Genomic DNA, 21,296 nt, shown 5'->3' with positions numbered 1-21,296 from the left:
AACGAAAATGCTGTGTTTTGGTCGATTAGTTTCTCACGTGGCTCACCATCGATACAAATGATAGACAAGTGTGACAGGTATTCACTCTTTTAATACACTTAACTTGATAAAGAACGTTGATATAAAAACACAAAATACCCTAAAATTGATGGAGTTAGATATGCACTTCGTCAATTTCAAATGACGTTCTTGGTTCACCTGCCATATTGGAGAATGGCTGGCAGATACGAAAAGTATGTCATCGGCCCGGCAGCAGTATGGGAATAGCGAGAGAGTTGAAAGCGTAGGTCGTAGACCATTGGTTTTCTTTCAACCTTTTTGATGGAGCTGAACCTCAAACATTCCAGAGGCTCGAGGAACCATTGTGTAAATGGCATAATTGTGTTATTACTTATCGATTTTAATCGGTAAGTATGTTGATAGGTATCTGTCTGTCTGTTAGATGCACGCGATATCTCACGAAAGCGAGATTGAATCTGCTCCAGATTTTGCATGTGCATTCATCATATGTCGGACCAGAGGCCTATTGATTTTGGATGAATCATGTGGTATAATTAGCGAGTTATAAATTAATTATTGATGGGACACAAGGTGTCACTATTGAGTAAGAGCGCTTTTTTGATGGATCCCCTAACTTTCGACGGATAAGTCTTCGGTCTCGTTTACGTTTTATCACAAATCTCTCTCCTTACCCGTCAGGCTGTAAGAAGAATTGTATAAACTACAAAACAAAATCATAATTGAAGTGTAACAAGTTTTAATTTATGGAACCCCTGGAATGTACAGGTTGAAACACCACTAGCGTAGACGCTCTATCCAAAAATATGAAGCGATTTAGGCAGGTGATATATTTTGAGCTTGCTCAAATGTATACGCATATTGTTTATATGTTATGTACGATGCTGGTGTCGGAAATCATGGCACTTTTATACATTTGAAACGAAACCCAGAAGGGTATACATTTTCAATCGTCACAGCATTTAAAGCATTTAAATTGTAATAAAATCGTTTATAAATATTATACTGACGAAGTCGGGTGCAGGTCGCCAGTTGTATTATGCGAATGTGTAGATTATGGCAGATATATGCAAATTGGATAAATTCTGTATATTGCATACTAAGCGGCGCTGACGGTCGCGCATTTGCTGCTCATATCAGATAACGCCGGAAATGAATGGTCTTCAAGCATTGCACTCTGTGTTTTTCGTTTTGAAGCTTGACGAAGTAATGTTATTTCCTGGGCTCGTTTGCTCATGGCTACTTCAGCTCTTTCCAAAAATGCGCTCCTGGCTGATCGGTCCATTCGACGGTGGCGCTGCAAATAGGTTTTGTATCGTTAAAAAATGCTATTAATCACAAGTTAATAGTTTCTAGTTTCTACACGAAAGAGTAAAGGTAGGAATATTCAATTTTATTGTAAACAGTTGCAAAAATGAGCAGTGGGTTCTCCTTGATTAGAAAACGAAAAAAATTTATGTTCGGATAAGCAATGATGCCATACTCGCTAGGGAATTTTTTTTAGAAAATTAATCATGAGAAGTTGTTTAACCATATTTGGGCCTAGTGCGCCAATGCAACAACAAGTATTGTTCTGATAAGTGATAATTATCAGTGAGTATCTTCTGTTTATCTCTGTAATTTCTCAGGGCAACTTACTATGCTTTCAACGTTTTCATCAAATATTTGTACAGTTTACTTACTGAAAATGCATGCATTTTGTTTGGGAATGGTGCTTTAGGTAGAATAAGTTCCCTATCCCACTGCGGAGTTTCTTCACGTTCATGAGTTATCCGACTACCGGATTCCACGTCACGTGTTACAACTTGAAGTGTCGGTCCGATTACTACGAAAGATAAATGAATGTTAATATTTCTCCACTACGTTTAAAGAGGAAAGATTATAGAAATTTTAAATTGAATAAAAAGTATCAAAAATAATTTCCGTATTGCCAAGTTAATTCGCTGCAAGTTATGGTGATAAATGTAAATATTGTGATAAACAATTTTTTTTACAGTCGCTTTCGCAATTCACTTTTTCCTCATTTGAATGATTACAAAATTTATATCATATTCGACATATTAAATTTTTACGAACTCGTTCTCAGATGTTTAGACTTGAAATTGATTCCCATTGGATCTCGGTCATATGATGTCATAAATTGTGGCAGTCCGAGTGATTTCAGTGGAGGATACTGCATAAAAGAAAACAATAACTACCTCTGTTCTTAGGCTTATAATGCATGGAAGAAAACAATAAGTGGTATAAGCAATTTAATCACGAAATCAGGTAGCCTAACACAATTCCAGCAGTTTTGGCATTTATTTCAAATCGTTTGGGGACATTTTGGATCTATGTTTTGTGGTTGTTCACCAAGTGACAAAATACCGTAACCCGGTTTGTAGCTATAGGCTGGACTGTATATTGGCTACTGTTTAATTCGCTGAAATATAATCATTATTGATATATTGAAGCAAATCTAAGCAGTTTTAATCATGCTTACTTGTCTAAAATCGTGTGGTTTTGGCATTTCGTACTGCGGCGGTTTGTACATTCCATCTTTTACAAATTGAGCCTTTGCTTCACTTGGATCAAGAATGTGGAAATACACAGCAAAATTAGGCCGTCGTTCAAATTTTGTTTTTGGTAGATTAATTGATGAAGCTTGCCTGACTAAATCTGCAAGTTCCATTTCTCGTTTAAAGTCTTTTTTCCTTTGAAAAAATACATATATGATCGATAATAACATTTTCAGGGTAAATAGTATTCTTGTCATAAGAAATTGTATGAAATTAAGCCTTCGAATATTATTTCAAACCATAATTTTGAGACCTCCAGAAGTATGCGCACCAAGATGGCGCACAACCTGAACATAGTATGTGTGTACCGGTTAGGATTCCGGTTGTGCGACATCTAGGTGCGCATACTTCTGGAGCACCAAATTTTGGATGAAATATCGATCTCGTACGCCTCAGAATATTTTTTTTTAAATTTGAAATTATCAGCAATCTTTCATATTCAAGTACTGATTCAAACTTTAACTTCGAAATTGGACCGCGTGTACACTTCGTGTGCAGCACACGAAAAACAATTTTATAGCAGAGGGTTGATCGCGTAGCGTTTAAAAATACCTTTCGGCTGCTGGTACTACCAACTTTGCATATTTCCTGCTTGATTCATTTTCGTATTTCTCGGGTCTGATCGCTTCTCTCGAATTTCTCTCAGGGGGTTTCACACTGAAAGCTTGTGGATTAAAATTAGGGGGTTTTAGAGTCCAAATATTAATCTCTTCTTCTTGTTGTCGAGGCTTAAACTTTCTGCTTCGCCAGCTAGAAGTATTCTCTCGAGCGATAAAACGGGCCTGAAATAAGATTTAGTCCTGTAATCTCGATGCGCCTTCTTACTTTTTTTCTCTTACTAAAATGAACTTACATCAATCCATAATGGTATTTTGTAAGGTGGATGAAACGAAAATTTCATTTTGACATGTTTTAAATAAATAAATATATATACAAGGTGGGCCAAAAAAATGTTACCATTTTTTACATTCTGAATGTTTTGGCCCACTCTGTATATACAATTGCAGAATAAAGTTAGCAGAATATCATATTTTCAAAGGTATGGAAGTATTAGCCTCGCACAATTCTTGAGTGATTTGGCTAACGGTGCTACAACCACTTTCAATTCCCAGATTGTTGATAGACAAGAGAGAGGTTTTACATTGTTTTGTTGTTTACGCTTGTTTGGTACATTCAAACTTATTCCCATTCGTGACAAGCATTGTTTTCTTATAAATGCGCGTGAATTGTGACAACACAATGAATCAGATTATGAATGTTGCTGGCAAGTATAGTTACCATTTACCAGATGAAACATTATTTTATCCAACCCTCTATATTTTCTCATGAAATTCCAAATGAAGAATTAAATTTCGGTATTTTTAACTAGTTGTACAATCTACTCAGATTGTTGATTTCTTCTCACGAACCATCAAATATTTACTGATATAATTTTAAAACTCTTTACAAATGAACCGTATTTTAACTGACCTTATCGAGAAATTCAAAAGAGGTTTGTCTTTCGATGTACGTTGATCTGTTTGATTGGTACGAGCTAGCAGAGTTGCAGTTTCTCGGCGCTTGCTGACTCTCGTAGTCCGGCAGTGAGTGGGATAGAGTTTTTATATGTTCTTGAGTAGTTTGCGGTCGTATGGACACAGGAATCATTTTTATTTAGGTAGTTCTTTGGCATATAATATGTCATAAAATTTTCCACATTCTGTAGGGTAAATGATAAGAAAGGACGAAATAAACGGGAGTATTTTTAAATCTGTAGTGTATTGCGAATTGACACAGAATTTGGGTGGAGGAAACAATGGTATAAAATCCAAATATTACGTCCTACTCGTCGAGTATGATTCAAATCATCTTTAATTTGTATTAATGATTATGTGATCAATGTCCAACTTCACTTTGTCTACTAGTTACTAATTGGTAACCCATATCACTCATCTACAGGGAGTGGAAGGATCCATTTCCCACGTTTAAATTGATATATATCGTAAGTTCGTGTTCGGGAAAGATTCCATTAGCTTAGCGGCTGGCTGTGGCTGCCTATGTAGACCATAATACAGGTGTGGGCAAGGTTTTTATACCAGAGGCCAAAATTTTGCCCGTCTGAATTGGCGGGCCATATAAGTGTGGTGTAAAAAGTTACATATTATGAACTTAATTTACAGTATTACAAAAGCAAATGCGGAAAACAATAAGCCTCCTGCCAAAACTAAATTTAATCACAATCTCAACAAATTCCTTGTTTAGCTAAAACATCAAAATTTGGTTTCAGTTTGATTGTGGTAGCATCAGGTGGGACAGATTAAATCACCCAACGGGCCGGATTTTATCCGCGGGTCGTAAATTGCTCATGCCAGCCATAACACCTTAAACAAGCCTTGGGCAAAACTATTGCTGTAATTTTTGTTATGACAATTTCAATTGTTTCCATATTATATATAAATATATTTCGATGAAATAATTCTCGTCCTTCGCTTAGTTTCATATACGACTAATGTTACATCTGTATTCATTTCTTGATTTATGACAAATATATATTATTATTTGTTATAACGAAAACGAAAAATCTGATTTGGGCATATTTATCCATGGTTGGTTAGTCTAAAATTTCTCTCTCACTCAAACTGTTTCTCAACGCTTTGTAGTTTTTTCGTGTAGATAAATTTTTTACAAATATCTCAGCTCAGATCGCTTTTATTACTCTCAATTATAGTTCCATTTGCGACATCTATCTGTTGCTATGAACACTATGTATCATAGCCGTCATAAATTACAGGCAGAATAAATATTTGATTTTTATTCAAATATTATGTTTGGCTTCTTCAAATGGATGGATATAGACGATATAGTACTTATATATCGGCGGCATGGATTATCGTGGACATTGTTTCGAATGGTTTGCGTTCATTTTTTTGTTTTACCTCCTCTGTATAATTGAATTTTTTCACTGAATTTGCATTTTTCTTGAACCTCGCGAACGGATACTTTAAATGGGTTTACTCTTCTCTTTTATTGATATCAAATCGTTTAACTATCCCTCAAGTATATCAGCGTACACCGAAATATTCAAACTTTCTACTCAACATTATTATCACCATGCTATATCGCTTTGATGTCGGTTGAAGATACTTGAATTTTACGAACATATTTCCACTTAGAACAAAGGCGGTTATATCAGTTTCTTCGAGTTTTGTTATCGAGAACGTTACCGGTCGAACAGTACACATTAAACCACCAAACTACAATAGAAATGTGACGCATCATTGTTATTCCAAAACGATTGTGTGCGAAACAATGGCTACAAAAAGGTAAGTGTCATTCCCAGATGATTAAAAAGTATGAGAATACGTTTAAAAATGGGGTTCAAAAATGTATCATATTAATTGTCATATTAATGTGTGTATCCAAAACCAAAGTTTTTTTTATTAATTTCGAATTAAAATGTCGAAAAATATTTTAAAGAGTCCTCAACTTTGTTTTTGTTATGACGGCATTGGAAGTTAGCTGGGCTAGATAAACTTGTTTTAACAAAAGTTTATTTTTTCACAAAATTTATCGAAGCGCTTGCATCGCATTGCTTTGTCATTATTTAGCACTAGTCGGGTATTATTTGCTCCGGACTAAGCCACAGAAGTATATACCGCTTTAAATAAAAAATAAAGACAAAAACACACGCCCGCCCTCGTCGAGAGCTCTATGTCTATCTAACCTAAATCAGCTGATTGAGTATATTTCACGAGCGCCGTCGAATTTAACCTATTCGCATAGACTTCTATATCGCTCACGTTATATTAAGGGTGCGAAATGCATTGTTTTTAATAAATTCGGCTAATGCGGTTGTAGTTTATACACACCTTGGCAATATTGTTTTTCAATTTCGTCTTTTCCTGGAATATGATAAGTCTTTTTGCTTATTAGCTTATTTTTTTTAAATTTTAAAATATTTTCAAAAGTATTGATAACTATCAACAAGAGAGCTAAGCTCAAATATATGGACACGTCACAAGGTGTCGCTATTTTTTATTCTGACACATAAAAAACGATTCTCTTGGAATCCACAAGAATTTTTGAAAAAAGGAAATGTAATAGCCTTCTGGAGAAAAATTCCATCTTTAAGTACTAAAAATTTTGGTCCAGTAATCGAAGAGAAAGGCGATTTTTCAAAAACGTGTCCTAGATCATAATATTGAAACGATCGTTATGTCCACTTAACGTGTCCATTAAGTGATATCCAAACCAGTAAGCGAAGAACAAGCCGTAGCCTTCCGCGTGATTGAGCCGTATTACTTCTCCACAAATAAAATAGTCCATTGACTTCGAATCAATCGAATGTCCATCTTAATCGGTGTATCTTCCTAGTACGATGTGTAATGTTCGCTCCCACCTGTCCACATCAAGGTTGACGTGGATTATCGAACACAAAGTGGACTTCAGGATTGATTTTTGGTGTTGTTGTTTCTATGGCTTGCCCTTTTATCGAAAAACAATCCATACTCGCCACCGCTGTCGTTCATCACGCTGCTGCCTACTTCACTCGAGCGAAGCGAGAAATTATCTATGGCTTCTGATTGCCCTCGCTCATGAAGTTCATTGTTATAGACGTGAAATGAAAGTACTTTTCATAAAGTACGATCAGAAATGAAAAAGAGAGTATAAATCATCGCAAAATAACATCACACAGTGCAAAATTAATTTTTTGAATATTATAGGGCGTCCAAAAAGTTTGAATAAATTTGTTGTATGGGAAATGGGGACTATAACATCCAACATCTATAACATTCAATTAGATACAGACTGACTATTATTCTTTTTTATAATTGAAAAAAAAAAACATTTGAATATAAAGACTTTATAACCGGGCGAAACTTTTTGGACACCCTTTATATATATATATATATTCACAACAGAGAATATATATTGTGTTAATGCAGTTTTAACACTAAACTGCACTAAACTACTTGCGCCTGCACTACAGAACTCACACCGGATTTTATTTATGATAAAGAATTTCATGAAAAGACATTGAACTGTAAAATGTATGTATTACTTTTGTTGCCATTGTTTATATCTTATACCGGTAATATAGGCTCTTTCGCAATTTAATTGTTCACTTAATCATATTATTTGTTTGGTTTTATATACGACTGGTGTAAACAAGTCGCAAATCACAGCCCTATCATCTCCATTTTGACGCAAAGAGTATTAAATTGGGGCCCACCGTGTCTGCAGTGTGTTTATGTTTCACAAGTTTGACGCCCGAACGATACCTGTTTGTGTTTTTGTCTTTTTTTATTATTTTGAATATATGTTTGGGTGTTGAATGTGGGTAAACTGACGTATGTATTAAACCTTTATAAAGGTTTCGTCAGTGTTCCCGATTTTCCCGATCTCTTGTGCGTTCATTGTTTGTGTATGCTTTTTTGCGGGTAAAAAAAAAACTTATACTTATTATACTTATAACTAGCTAGACCAAATGCGGGTTTATGTTTTTATGTTATTCTAGCTGCAGGAGTCGCCATTTTTTAATGTTAAAGAAATATTACTAGAAGTTCTTTGAGGCGTGACAGGTTGGCAACCAGAATCAGGTAATGTTAGTCGTGAAATCGTAAAAAATTGCTGCCATTACTGCTCAATTTGAAACACGTTCCTAAACACGCGTACTTTCATATTGCTTACGTTGACAAAATCCAGCACAAACGAGAACTTTCACGCTATCTTTTAATTTCCGAATACCTTACTTCTTCAAGTCCTTATTATAAATATCTTATTCTTTATTTTATGGTTTATTATTTTCGGGTAGAATGCGTGAACTTATTAACGCTTTTTGAAGTCTGACAGCTACAACGCTATATAGCGGTAGAGGTGCGTTCCATGCAAAGCCTATATATACCTGGGTTCCATGGTTCCAAATAATGAAATAAGTCGTGAGTTTGGACTGTTGTTTATCGACTTGTCAGTATAGTGCCGCTTTAGATGTTTTATGCTATATCTAGATGTTTTGTTCAAGATCTAGATGTAAAATTTGGAGTCTAGATGTTAGCTATAAAATCTAGATACTTTTTCTCTACGACGTTTTAAATATTATCCAGTGGAAAATAAAAAAGCGATGTGAATAACAATTGTTAAACGAATAGTATAATGTAGTGTACACAAAAAAATGTGTACACTAGAAACATATAAAAATCCCTCTGTAGCAACAATGTCAACTTCAAATGATCTTTGAAATCTAGACTTCTATGATGTGATGTAATGAACTATTTGTACCTTCTTGTTTTGTTTATTTTTATTGAATTTAGTAACTACATGTTTAGATGATATTACAGTATTAAGATGTTTTAATTTTCAATCTAAATATTTTGGGTCTCATGTAGTTTCGTACCTAACATACTTCTAGTGGCGTAGCATGACAATTTTTTCACGTATCAATCCTAACCCCCCCCTGGCTAAGCCATCCAAAAACTACGTCAACACGACGTCACAGTGACGTAATAGAGCCATTCAAAGTATACGAACTGCCATCCAAGACGCGCAAACGAGCACCCGAAATCGAACAGTTATTTCTCTCGTTTTCTCGTCGCAACGATTCCAATAGGAGAGAGATCGTTAATGTCAGGTAGTTCTTTATCGTCGGCGCCAATGCCATTTCGGGTGATTGTACGTATATTTAGCAAGCTCTATGACGTGATTGTGATGTCGTAGTGACGTAATTTTTTGATGGTGTAGTCAGATGGGGGTTAGGATTGACATATCAAAAAATTGCTACGCCCACTAGAGGTACGAAACTACACGAGACCCAATATTTTTAGATGTTTCCTAAGGTTAATCTAGATGTTTTTATTCAGAAAAAAGTGGCAGCCCTCGATGTGGATCTTATTCATCCCTATGTGCAGCTGCAGAAGTTCGTCTTTGTTTTGATCAACCAGAAGTACCTGTGGTAGAACTAGGATATACGGTACCAGACCTGTTTCCTGACGTTTATTTTCACATCATGTTTTCGTTTCATGTTTGGCGTTATTACGGTGTTCACTTCGCTAAACTGAAATCTATTGCTAAACTCTAATACTGTAATAAGTCAATACACCCTTCATCGAGAACACCAAGGCCTAGCAACTGCAGACAGTTGAGCATCAGAAATTTTTGTATATGACTGTTAAGTTTATGAATAAATATAGAAGTTGATAGTTAATATTACACCATGATGAGTACCAAACGAAAACTTGACTAGTTTAATTGAAAAGTTTATGTATCAATACTGTTCAATTTTGCTTCTGTGAGACAAAATGTTTGATACAGGAATACTAATAGCATTCAATTTGTTTTGTTATATACAGATAAATACTTAATTTTAGTCTTGTGAGTATGGCAGCCATTCCCCCGATGTATGCACCACCGGTTGCCCAACAGCCAATAGGTCAGAATCTACCAACTCAACAAGGAGTAATTGATCCAGAAAAGAAGCGCAGTAAATATAAGGACACCCTCTATAGACTTGGCATGACAGAACTTTTATTTGGAGTCTTATTTATAGCTTCATGCATTGCTAGTTTGGGTTTTGCAATCGGAGTGACCAACCAGGGTTATGCAAGCTACAGTTATTATTCTACTTTTGGCATTGTGTATGCGTCTCCAGGAATATGGTGTGGAATCTTTCCAATTATCAGTGGAATACTTGGAATTTGTGCAAGAAAAAACACATCTACTTGTATGTATGGATCAAACATGATCATGGCTATATTCACGGCAATATTTATGGGAATACTTTTCAGCATTTCTCTGCCTTCTGCTATAATAGTCACTCACCCAGCTATTATAACATTCCAGATTCTCAACACCCTTGGAAGCTTTGCGATTTTAATTGTCTCGATTGTGCATTCTGCTTACTGCTGTGCAGGAGTATGTTGTGTGCCTCCTACAAACTCCACAAGAGCATATTATACAGCACAACCAGTGGGACAACAATATGTCCAACTTGCTAATGGTCAATATATGCTCGTTCCGAATCAACAAATTCCAGGACAAGCTTATTCTGTTGTCGGACAACCTACAGCAATGCCTATGCCCATGCCGCCTCAACAAAGTGGATTCACGCAGCCTGGTGTCTCTGTGCCACAATATTCTTCACCTGCTGTACAGCAACCTTATGCAGAACCAACGAAACAAGCTTTACAACCAGGTGCTAACCCACCATCATATTATAGCTCTGTAAATTATGCTGCCAATCCGAGCTATCCTCAGTGAAAGAAAGGATTATGCAGGCTTGAATAGATATTGTACTCGCTTTTACACACTATCATATCATATATTCATATTATTGCACAAAAGTAATTTGAAAAGTCTGTGTCTGAGATAACTTTTTCACACATATTTCTGGTTATCAAGTCCTGTTATTCAGTGTCAATTAGGTATGATCTGTAGACTATTCAGTCATGCAAAAGTCTAGTTTAGTGTTTCAAATTGTATTTTGTCGGTCGATAATTGTCTACTGTATCAGTCTTGTATGCTTAGATTAACATCAAAACATGAAACCCCGCTGCCTCCCAGCTGACTGAGAATGCAGTAAAAATATATATTTGGCTTATCCGAGTATGGTAATTGAAATTTCTGTGTAGCACAGATTTTAGTATGGAATACAGAATTGAAATTTATTTGAAATTGAAATATGAAAAAATGAAAAGTTTATTGTATGCAGAACAGTATCTAACAAGTAACAACCATAACTCAAAACTTGCAACAAATATAATATATGCTATTTAAAAATGATATCCAGTATTCACTTTTTTTTTTAGTTTCTAATTAATTGAGAAAATTGTTAAAAGAAAGTAAAATATAAATTATAAATTATGATTTTTCAATGTCAATAATGTTCAATTGTTCACAATGTTGAATAACTAATACACATCTATTAATATAAAAATAACCTTATATCATAGTTTGATTTGATTTTGAATTTATTTTCTAAAAGAGCTTTTTTTAATGGATGTAGTAGCAGGAATGAAATCTCTTGTTTACAAACAATTGATTAGGGTTTTGAATATTTTTTGTTGAAGGTTATTGATATTAGTGTTGTATCTGCCTTGTATAGTTAAAAGAAAGTTCTTAAATTTTATGTCTGTTGTGTTCAATCATTTCAATTCTGTAATTTGTACATATTACTGTATGGATGACCTCTCGTTTTTATGATTTATTCTGATATTTCTCATAGTGCATTTATCTATCCACTGCTACTTAAAAGGCTGCCAGTTTTAAAGTCATGTCCCATATATAGAATAAATATGGAATGGTACTTTGAATAATTTGTAATCTTTTTTACAATGTTTCTGATTTGCACAATTAACACTTGGAGACTCTGATCATTCACTCAACTTGAGTTGGAATTTAAGACTCGAATTTGTCATCACTAACTGCCAGTGTGACTTAACAAATTGATTGACTCGGACTAGACTCCATTCTCTGATGACCTGTGAGCTGTGACTCTACTAGACTCAGAGTTTAGGAAGTAGGAACTATCCAACACTGATTCATACCACTGTGTTGAATTAGATTTCCAAATTCTTTTTTATTGTTGAATCTTGTAATGCTTAATAATATTGCAGTGAGTTATATTTGTACAACATATATTAATACCTAATTTATGAATTTTCCTCTCAAGCTCTACATAAAAATATATATTGATGACTTTTCACCGAAATCATGATATAAATACAAATATTGCAATTAATCATTACATATATTAAATTCTTTGCACAGTTTATATTTACATATATATTAATTCCTATTTTGTGTTCGGATAAATTTTCCTATCAAGCCCTTTATCAGCTATTGATAATTTTGCACCGAAAACATAATAAAATACAAAGATTGCAATTTATAATTATAATTACATTTGTTTAATACTTTGCACAGTTTTCCTTCAAATCACAATACTTTGTATAATTCTGTTTCATTTGTATATTATTCAGATGCATAGTTAACCTCTTAAATAATAGTATTTAGGAACTATATGTAATAAATTTTATGGTTTTAAAAAACTATTCAAATGAATTCTGCTAGAGATAAGCACCGACAGCATATCATTCATCAGAATTCGATGGTACATGAGAAGTAAATGGCCTGGAGACTTTGACTCAACACCTGTGTCATTTGTGAGTTCTATTTATAATGCTACCTCATCTCATGATTATTATATCGTCTGGTGACATTTTTTATGAATCATTTAGGGAAAAACCAACTTGTACATCATGACAGTTTGATTAGACTTCCTGGTTGAAAATGTGGCCAATTATTACCTGTCCGAATGAATATATTCTGAAATAATTTTTTCAAATTGAAATATTGGATATATTCTGAAATGGGTCTGTTCCACATAAAAATATTCACTAAGGCATTTGTGAATTTGTGGAAACTAAAAATTGGTTATGCAGAATTCTCTCAAGATAAACACTGTTTGAATTATTACTATTCTTCATTTTATAGCTTCCTAACTTTGTCTGGGTATAGGAAATCAAAAGATAAATTTTCACTGAATTTATTCCAAACTGTTCCTAAAATCCAGAATTCATCATATTGAATCTATCCAATTTTGAATTTATTTGAATATTTTATTCAATTTGAACATCCCTGGATAAGGATCAGTAAAATGACAGAAATTTCATAATTATTCAACATTACAGTTACCATAGTTATAAATTGCTTTTTAGCTTATTAATTTATCTATAACTGTTTATGAGGCAATTTGTTCAAAGTAATGTCATATGGTTTCATTCTGAAGAAAACGAGATGAGTCATCGCAGAGCAAGGTCACGGGTGGCCACTCAAATTCCAAGAACTCTGAAACTGAAACTATAGAAATATGGTAGTGCATAAATCAGTGAATTGACGCTTACAGAAACAGGTAGAAAAAAAATAATTCAATTCTGCTAAACGAATTTCAATTTACTGGCTAATTATCGAAGCTTGGGAATGATTGGTTTTTCAGTGGATCTTATGCGGAATCAAATTATCATGCTTCATAAAAGTATGTTATCAATTTGATATGAATAATCTTTTTCTTCCACTTTCCTTGAATTTCTTTATGCTTAATAACACAATGTGTCTGTTCCTTTGTCTCTGTGATCACAGATTTTTATATCCTTGCCTTGTATATATATTGTAGGGGTCGGGAACCTTTTTGGGCAAGAAAGTCATAAAAGGTACATTTTTCCAATTGCATTTTTGTGCGAGCCATATAGCATTTCAGGCCAGAAATTTGATGACTTCTGATACAGCATGTTGTGGCTGCGGGCCTTCAACGGCTGCTCACATGCAGCACAAGTTGAAATCTAGGATACTCATCACCCTTCTTTCGTTTAGGCATCTCTGTAGTATTTTAAAACCAGCTTTGCTAGTCCGATTTAAATATGACAATATGACAAATACTGTAACTAGTACGTACAAACGAACGAAAAGCTATATTCTATTGCTCCACGACTATCGCCTTGTGACGTCACAAAATATGTTTCAGAATCCCCTAGTTTTGTCACAATGCTTGTCTGGTAATTATCTTAGATAACATAGACATGCGCTGGCGCGCCTTTTTTAAACTAATTGGCAAATTTTCTGCCAAATTTGGCTGTAAAAGAGGGTGAAAACTCGTAACCTAATTCGTAATTTAATATTTTGAAAATGTCTGCAAACATGTATGCACAACCTGTACAGCCTACAATATATAAACTGGGAATTATAGAATATCTGTAGGAATCATTTTCATCGTGGCACGCATTGTCTGCATTGTAATTTTCCATCATCTTCCAATGTTGGAGATAGAGGATATGTAGCCGGGGATGCAATCCTTTTTTCCCCTTTCTCCTATACTCTCTGCAATCATTCATATACGAATCTGATAACATTTTGTTAATACCAGGGCACACTAGTGTTTGCCTATATTATTTTACTTCTACAGTAATCGGTAGGTACTAGGTACGATACGATTTACAACGTATTGATATTCCCTTTAATCTGCTGTTGCTCGATTGGTCGAATCTATTGCAAAATAAAAAATGTTGGCCATTTTATATGCCCATGGTAAACATTTTGTAATTTGTAGTATTTTAATATTATTTTGTAACATAAAGTTCACTCTTATCTATCTAACTATTGGTTCAAACTTTTAAAAAACGAATTTGTTTTTCTTAATTAACTATTCTAGTATAATTTTTTGCACCAGTTGTTCTGTAAAGTGTAGCAGATGCCATTTTTAAAATTGCATATATTTTTTTGAATGCAAATTGTTTCATATTAATTGCGATTTCCAAGCTATTGAAAGCATTTCAATTCGTGCTTACTTAGGTTTAACAACTATAAAGTCAACAGATTGATCTACACAAAAATGTATTGTTATTAATTTATGGTTGAGACCGTTTGAAAAGTTATATTATTATTGCTTTGCCTCTATGACATGGCACATTCCCCTTTTTCATCATTGACTATTGCTTGTTTGTAAACTGAACATTTTTGAATTATAATATTAAGCACATTAGTTGTCTTACTCACAACTTGGTTTCATATTGACAATTTTTCTTATAATTTACTGATGTAGGATATTTACGATATTTGAATTAGTCATTTTGACAAACAACCTACTTTTATTCTAGACATCAAATGGCCTTATGTGTTTGAAAATATTTCTCCTATCGTTTCAACAATTGTTATGATATCATTGTTCACTTTAAGTACTTTCATTTTCTTATTAATCATCCATTCTTGAATACGAGTCCCAAACAATGAACAGTGAACACAAACTTTTACGTTGTGGTCTGTAGAATTGGGTACCTATTTGGGAATTTAATGTTTTGGCATCCTATTGCCTTAAATTCAAATCTTTTTTGTCAATTTCACATAGAATATGAGAAGATGTGAATGAACATCGTACCTAATTTGTCATATATATTGAGATGCTGAATCCAGTACCAGTGTTTTTCTGTTTTGTACTATTACAAAGATGCTATTACTTGCCAACATTTCAAAATTGATAGTTGGATGAATTAAATATGTGATAATGATATTTTAGTATTATTTCTTGTAACATTGTTTCTCATTTCTTTGTTTTATCACTATTGCTTTATTTACCTACTGTGTATATAGAGCATTAGACATAGTTTAGTTATCAACTTGTTAGCAAAGATTGAATATAACCATGCTAGTAATAGGCAGTGATGCGTTGGAAACCAAGCAACAATACTGTCTACCATTTCGATGCTAACTGACATTGAAAGCAATGCTCACTGTACATCTGAATAATACCAGGGTCAAGAATTACCAAATAACACTCAGGTTTTCTGTGGAAATGCCAAAATTTTTCGATTTTCTGAAATGTTTTGGTCTAATGCTTTTTTTTAATATTTTTACATTTTATCATTCTAGTTAAAATATGTTTTACTAAGCTGAGTTGTAACCGTAATAACAATTGAATATTAGAATTTAATGTTTCGAAAATATCTGCAAACATGTATGCACAAGTAGCACAACCTCTCATGATTCAACAACCTGTACAACCTCTTATGAATGCTCGAGCAGCTCGAAGAGAAAGAAACAAATCTGCATTATATAGACTGGGATTAACAGAATTAATTGTGGGAATTATTCTCATTTTGGCATGCATTGTTTGCGTTGTAATTGTGGCATCTTCCAGTTTTGGATTTCCATTTTTTTTTTTCATTGGAATATTGTGTGGTATTTTTCCTATTGTCAGTGGAATTCTCGGTGTCTTGTCCCGAAAAAATTCAACACAATGCTTATTTATTACAAACATGGTGATGGCAATTTTTACAGCAATCTTCATGACTATACTATTTAGCTTATCCATATTTTCAGTCTTCGCCATTAGAGGTGATATCTTCCTGACTTTATTGCAAGTGATTAATTGTATTGGCAGCTTGGCTCTTTTTGTAATAGCTATTGTTCATTCTGTATATTGCTGTTCTGGGAGTTGTTGTTATTCAAATTATGCACATCGTCAGTTATTTAATGGTCAGGTTGTTTTCAATCAAAACCAGCCATTTTTTAACCAACTCACTCAACATGCAGCACCAATAATATGGCAACCCCGAGTAGGCATTGTGCAACCAAGTACATCGAACCAGTATCCCCAAACTCAAAGGAATATGAACTTTACTCCTAAGCCAGAAACAGGGGGTGCTGAAAACCCAACATCATCTGATACTCCTGATTTTACTTCAAATCCTAATACCAGTGTGTGATTTATGATGCGTTGCAACTATATTCTTCTGAACATTCCCTCAATCGCTTTTTCCTATACTCTTTTTCAAATTATTCATTTACATATTTGACAACATTTGTTAATAACAGGGCATAAACATACGCTAGCGTTTGTCTATATTATTTTACTTCTACAGTAATCGGTTGGTACGATACGATGTATTGCTATTACCTATTATTTGCTGTTGGTCAAATTTAATAAAAAAGATAAAAAATATTGGCCGTTTTTTATGTCCATGTTACAAATTTTGTAGTATTCTAATATTATTTTGTAACATATCCACTGTTTACTTTACTTATTTTTGTCTATAAAGTTCACTCTTTTCTATCTAACTATTGGTACAAACTTTTAAAAGTTGATGGTAGGATTTGTATTTTTTAAATTAAGTATTCTATTATATTATTTGCACTTATTGTTCTTTAAACTTAGAAGTTTCAATTTTTTAAATTGCATATATTTATTTTGAGTGTTTGTGTGGGAAAATTGTTTTAAAAAGTCGTTCCAATTTCTAAGCTATTGAAAGTGTTTAAATTTGTGTTTATTACTCGAGTTTAACAACTATAAAGTCAACATTGATCTACACAAAAATGTATTGCTCATGTTTGCCACCAGGTATATTCATGTTGAAGATAAATATATACTGGTTGTGCTTTATTTATTTTCGACACAAAACTGTATTGTTATATATTTATGATTGACGTCGTTTGAAATTTATATTATGATTTATTATATTATGACACATTCCTCTTTTTCATCATGAACTATTGCTTATTTGTAAAATACATTGGTTGTCTTCGACACGGTTTCATATTGTGAAATTTCTTGTGATACATTGTGCTCATTTACTTATATTGACAAACAAACAAGTACTTTTATTCTAGACATCAAACGGCCTTAAATGTGTATCAAATATTTTTCCTATTGTTTTAGGGATTGTTATCATTGTTCACTTCATGTACTTTCATATTCGTAATAATCAGCAATTCCTGAATGCTTTCATTCCAACAGATGGAAACAATGAACACAAACTTGTGTTGTGAAAATGAGAATTCATTACTTTGCCCTCCTATTCTAGTCATTGCCTTAAATATCTTTGCTCAGATATACAATTATTTTTGTCAATTTTTACATAGAATATGAGGATATGTAAATAAACATTGTACCTAATGTGTCATATATATTGAGATGTTGAAGCCAGTTCCAGTGTTTTTGTTGTGTGCTTGTTACACTAGTCAAGGATGTTATTACTTGCCAAAATTTTTAAAATTGATTGTTGGGCAAATGAAATAATGTGATAATAATATTTTTGTATTGTTTCTTGTAACATTGTGACTCATTTTTTTGTTAATCACATATTGCTTCATTTATATACTAACATTAGAAATAGTTTTCTTCTCAATTTGTTAGCAAAGATTGAATATAACCATGCCAGTTACAGGCACTGATATGTTGAAAACCAAACTACAATACTGTCTACCATTTCGGTGCTAGTTGACATCAAATACAATGCATACTTTATATCTGAACAATACCAGGATAAGAATTGCCAAATAGCAGTCAGGTTTTTTGCTGAGATGCCACTATTTTGCTAAATTTTGTCGTATGACTAAAGAGAACTGTAATTTTTCTTATTAAATTTTATATTTTTATTGCATAAAATTTCTTTTCCCTTCTCAAATAAATTTATTAAATGTTGATTTTATAATGATGGCTGGATTATATTTTTGAGTGTGTTATCAGATTCAATTTGATCATTTATATTGTTACTACATTCCGTATATACAAAATATACGGAATTTTGCATGGTAACCAGAGAGAACTGTGATTTTTATTTATAGTTGAATTTTGTATTTTTGTTGCATACAAGTTTTTCCCCCTCTTAATTAGGTTCCAAAAAGACTGATTTTTTGATGATGACCAATCTACAATTTTGAGTATCTTATTAGATTCAATTCAATTAAAGAAAAGTTTTTCTTATTTTGGACAATATCAAAAAACTTCCCCTTTTATTTAAGGGGACTCAATGTTTTTTGAGTGTGATATATTTAATATGGCATTGTTGGGTTTAATCAAGATTGGGTTGATATATTCATGTCCAATAATTACATGGCTGAAATGTTATGCTCAGGAAATTTCAAGTTCAAACTTTATATTTTTCCCCTCCTATCACCATTGCAAAGTTAACAATGCTATGGTTTACATCACAGTGTTAATATAACACTCATAACACTAATATAACCAACTTCGTATTCTGATCTAATGCCTTTTCTTAATATTTTACATTCCATCATTCCAGTTAAACTTATGTGTAACTTAGCTGAGTTGTAACCATAATAAGAAATAAAATATTGGAATTTAATGTTTTGAAAATGTCTGGGAACATGTATGCACAACATATAATGGTTCAACAACCTGTACAACCTCTCATGGATGCTCGAGCAGCTCGAAGAGAAAGAAACAAGTTCACATTATATAAACTGGGAATCACAGAAATAGTTGCAGGGATTATTTTCATCTTTGTGTGCATTATCAGCATGGCAGTTTCACCATATTATTCTGGAAGATATATCACCGGTCTATTCTTCGTTTCTCCTGGGATATGGTGTGGTATCTTTCCTATCATCAGTGGAATTCTCGGTGTCTTGTCAAGAAAAAATCCAACTCAATGCTTATTTATTGCAAACATGGTGATGGCAATTTTTACAGCAATTTTCATGGCTATACTATTCAGCTTATCCGTAATTTCAGCCCTTATCGTTGGTGGCTATTTCTTCCTGGCTGCATTGCAAGCAATAAATTGTGTTGGCAGCTTTGCTATTCTCGTAATAGCTATCATTCATTCTGCATATTGCTGCTCTGGGAGTTGTTGTTACTCACCTTCACAGCAACTTTCTTCAGGCACAAATTATGCACATGATCAACAGTTTATTCAATTACCTAACGGTCAGTACGCTCTTGTTCAAAATCAGCCATTTGTTAATAACCAACCTGCTCTACACGCAGCGCCTACATGGCAACCCCAGGTAGGCATCATGCAGCCAAGTACATCGAACCAGTATCCCCAAACTCAAATGAATATGAATTTCACTCCTAAGCCAGAAACAGGAGCTGCTGAAAACCCACCATCATATGATACTCATGGTTTTGCTACAAATCCTAATTATATGTGATTCGATTGCTAGTATATACCGGTAGCTATATTCTCCTGAATTCACTTTGCATTTACATTTTGTCTTATAACTTGGCATGTATAAATAGTAGTATTTGCCTATATTATTATAAGTTAGTACAAAATCACATATTGCTATTTTCCATGTTCTATTATTGCTTTATTGATGAAAATATAATGAAGAATAATGTTGCCTTTTTTTATTGGCCAAATGTTGGAAATTTTCTTTCTCGTAGCATTTGAATATTAATTTGTAACTTATCCACTGCTTGCCCCATGCCCATTTGTGTCCAAAAAGTTCACTCTTATCTATGTAATTATTGATAAGTATAAAATTTTAATAGTTAACGGACCAATTTATGTCTTCAATAGATGTATTCTAGGTATAATATTTGTACTTTTAGCAGTTTTAATTTTTAAAATTGTTATGTATTATTTTATATGTTAGTGTCTGAATGATGTTACAAAAGCTATTGCAATTTCTAAGCTGTTCTAAGTATTTAAAGATTTGTGGTTACTTGGGTTTATTACTTATGCACATGCTCTTTCGTGTATTGATCTACACAAAAATATTGCTAATGCCATGTATATACAACTGAGACTGTTTGAAAAAATTATATTATTATTGCCTTTCCCCCATGATGTGACACATTCCCTTTTCAAGAAGATCATATAGTATGGCTCGTTTGTAAATTTACATATCTTTATGCTTGATTTATAATATTTTGAAGAACATTAGTTGTCTTACCTTAACTGTTTTGTTATAATTCACTGATGTAAGTTATCATAAAAGTAATCAGGCCATGTCTATGCACTTGAAATGATAAACTGATAAATTCAACTACGGTATTTCTAAAATTTATGTGGATTGTCAATCAGAGGAAAGACGGGGATTCGCGATCTCACAACTTTTGTGTTTTGATTTGATACAATCATTCTCAAACAATGGGGCCAGCCCCACAAGGGGGGTGCAGACAATTTTTTGAGGGGGCGTGAAGTGAAGCCAATCGAAAATAAAAATATTTGTTAGATTTGATCTTACCCGCCTTTTTTTTGAATATTTACTAAAGATTGCGATTCCATCCATGTATTTTCAACATGTTTTTTGAATAAAACATACTTTCACCTTACTATCTGTTATTTGTAGCTTAGAGTTAGCTAGCTATTTTTGAAGTTGGGCGCTAGACTTATTAATAATTTCTAGCGGATTAAAAAGTTTGAGAACCACCGATCTAATGCTTTTTATGAATATTTTTAGATTTTATCATTCAAGTTAACTACTTAACTAAGTACTGGAATTCGT

At 33.3% G+C, this 21,296-nt stretch overlaps 2 protein-coding genes across 3 annotated transcripts; one reads left to right on the top strand and one right to left on the bottom strand.

The window, feature by feature from the left end:
- Positions 1-215: 215 nt before the first annotated feature.
- LOC120341425 (putative uncharacterized protein C7orf78) lies at positions 216-4,293 on the bottom strand. The gene is made up of 6 exons (XM_039409930.2): positions 4,047-4,293; positions 3,129-3,358; positions 2,501-2,711; positions 2,095-2,191; positions 1,701-1,843; positions 216-1,315 (listed from the first exon to the last, which is right to left on the bottom strand). The coding sequence occupies exons 1-6, from the start codon at positions 4,221-4,223 to the stop codon at positions 1,118-1,120; spliced, it is 1,056 nt and encodes a 351-aa protein (XP_039265864.2). The 5' UTR covers positions 4,224-4,293; the 3' UTR covers positions 216-1,117.
- A 5,565-nt stretch (positions 4,294-9,858) lies between these two features.
- LOC120340911 (uncharacterized) lies at positions 9,859-21,252 on the top strand. 2 transcript variants are annotated; one of them, XM_078119738.1, is made up of 2 exons: positions 9,859-12,712; positions 13,268-15,974. In XM_078119738.1, exon 1 carries the CDS (start codon positions 9,930-9,932, stop codon positions 10,806-10,808), a length of 879 nt encoding a protein of 292 aa, XP_077975864.1. In that variant the 5' UTR covers positions 9,859-9,929; the 3' UTR covers positions 10,809-12,712; positions 13,268-15,974. The 2 variants fall into 2 exon arrangements, with proteins under 2 accessions (XP_077975864.1, XP_077975865.1); XM_078119739.1 differs by lacking the exon at positions 13,268-15,974 and adding an exon at positions 19,121-21,252 and having other exon boundaries at positions 10,807-12,712.
- Positions 21,253-21,296: the final 44 nt, after the last annotated feature.

Source organism: Styela clava, chromosome 14 (assembly GCF_964204865.1).
Source record: "Styela clava chromosome 14, kaStyClav1.hap1.2, whole genome shotgun sequence".
Lineage (NCBI taxonomy): Eukaryota > Metazoa > Chordata > Ascidiacea > Stolidobranchia > Styelidae > Styela > Styela clava.
The sequence above is the reverse complement of the archived record's forward strand: the minus strand, read 5'-3'. Positions and strand labels throughout refer to the sequence as shown.

What these genes read in the sequence shown, in the direction of transcription:
- LOC120341425 (XM_039409930.2), bottom strand. Translation starts at nt 4,223, where the DNA reads ATGATTCCTGTGTCCATACGACCGCAAACTACTCAAGAACATATAAAA. An exon ending in CTTTTGAATTTCTCGATAAG is followed by an intron (nt 3,359 to 4,046) that starts GTCAGTTAAAAT and finishes ATCTTATTTCAG; the next exon opens with GCCCGTTTTATCGCTCGAGA. An exon ending in AACCACACGATTTTAGACAA is followed by an intron (nt 2,192 to 2,500) that starts GTAAGCATGATT and finishes TCTTTTATGCAG; the next exon opens with TATCCTCCACTGAAATCACT.
- LOC120340911 (XM_078119738.1), top strand. Translation starts at nt 9,930, where the DNA reads ATGGCAGCCATTCCCCCGATGTATGCACCACCGGTTGCCCAACAGCCA.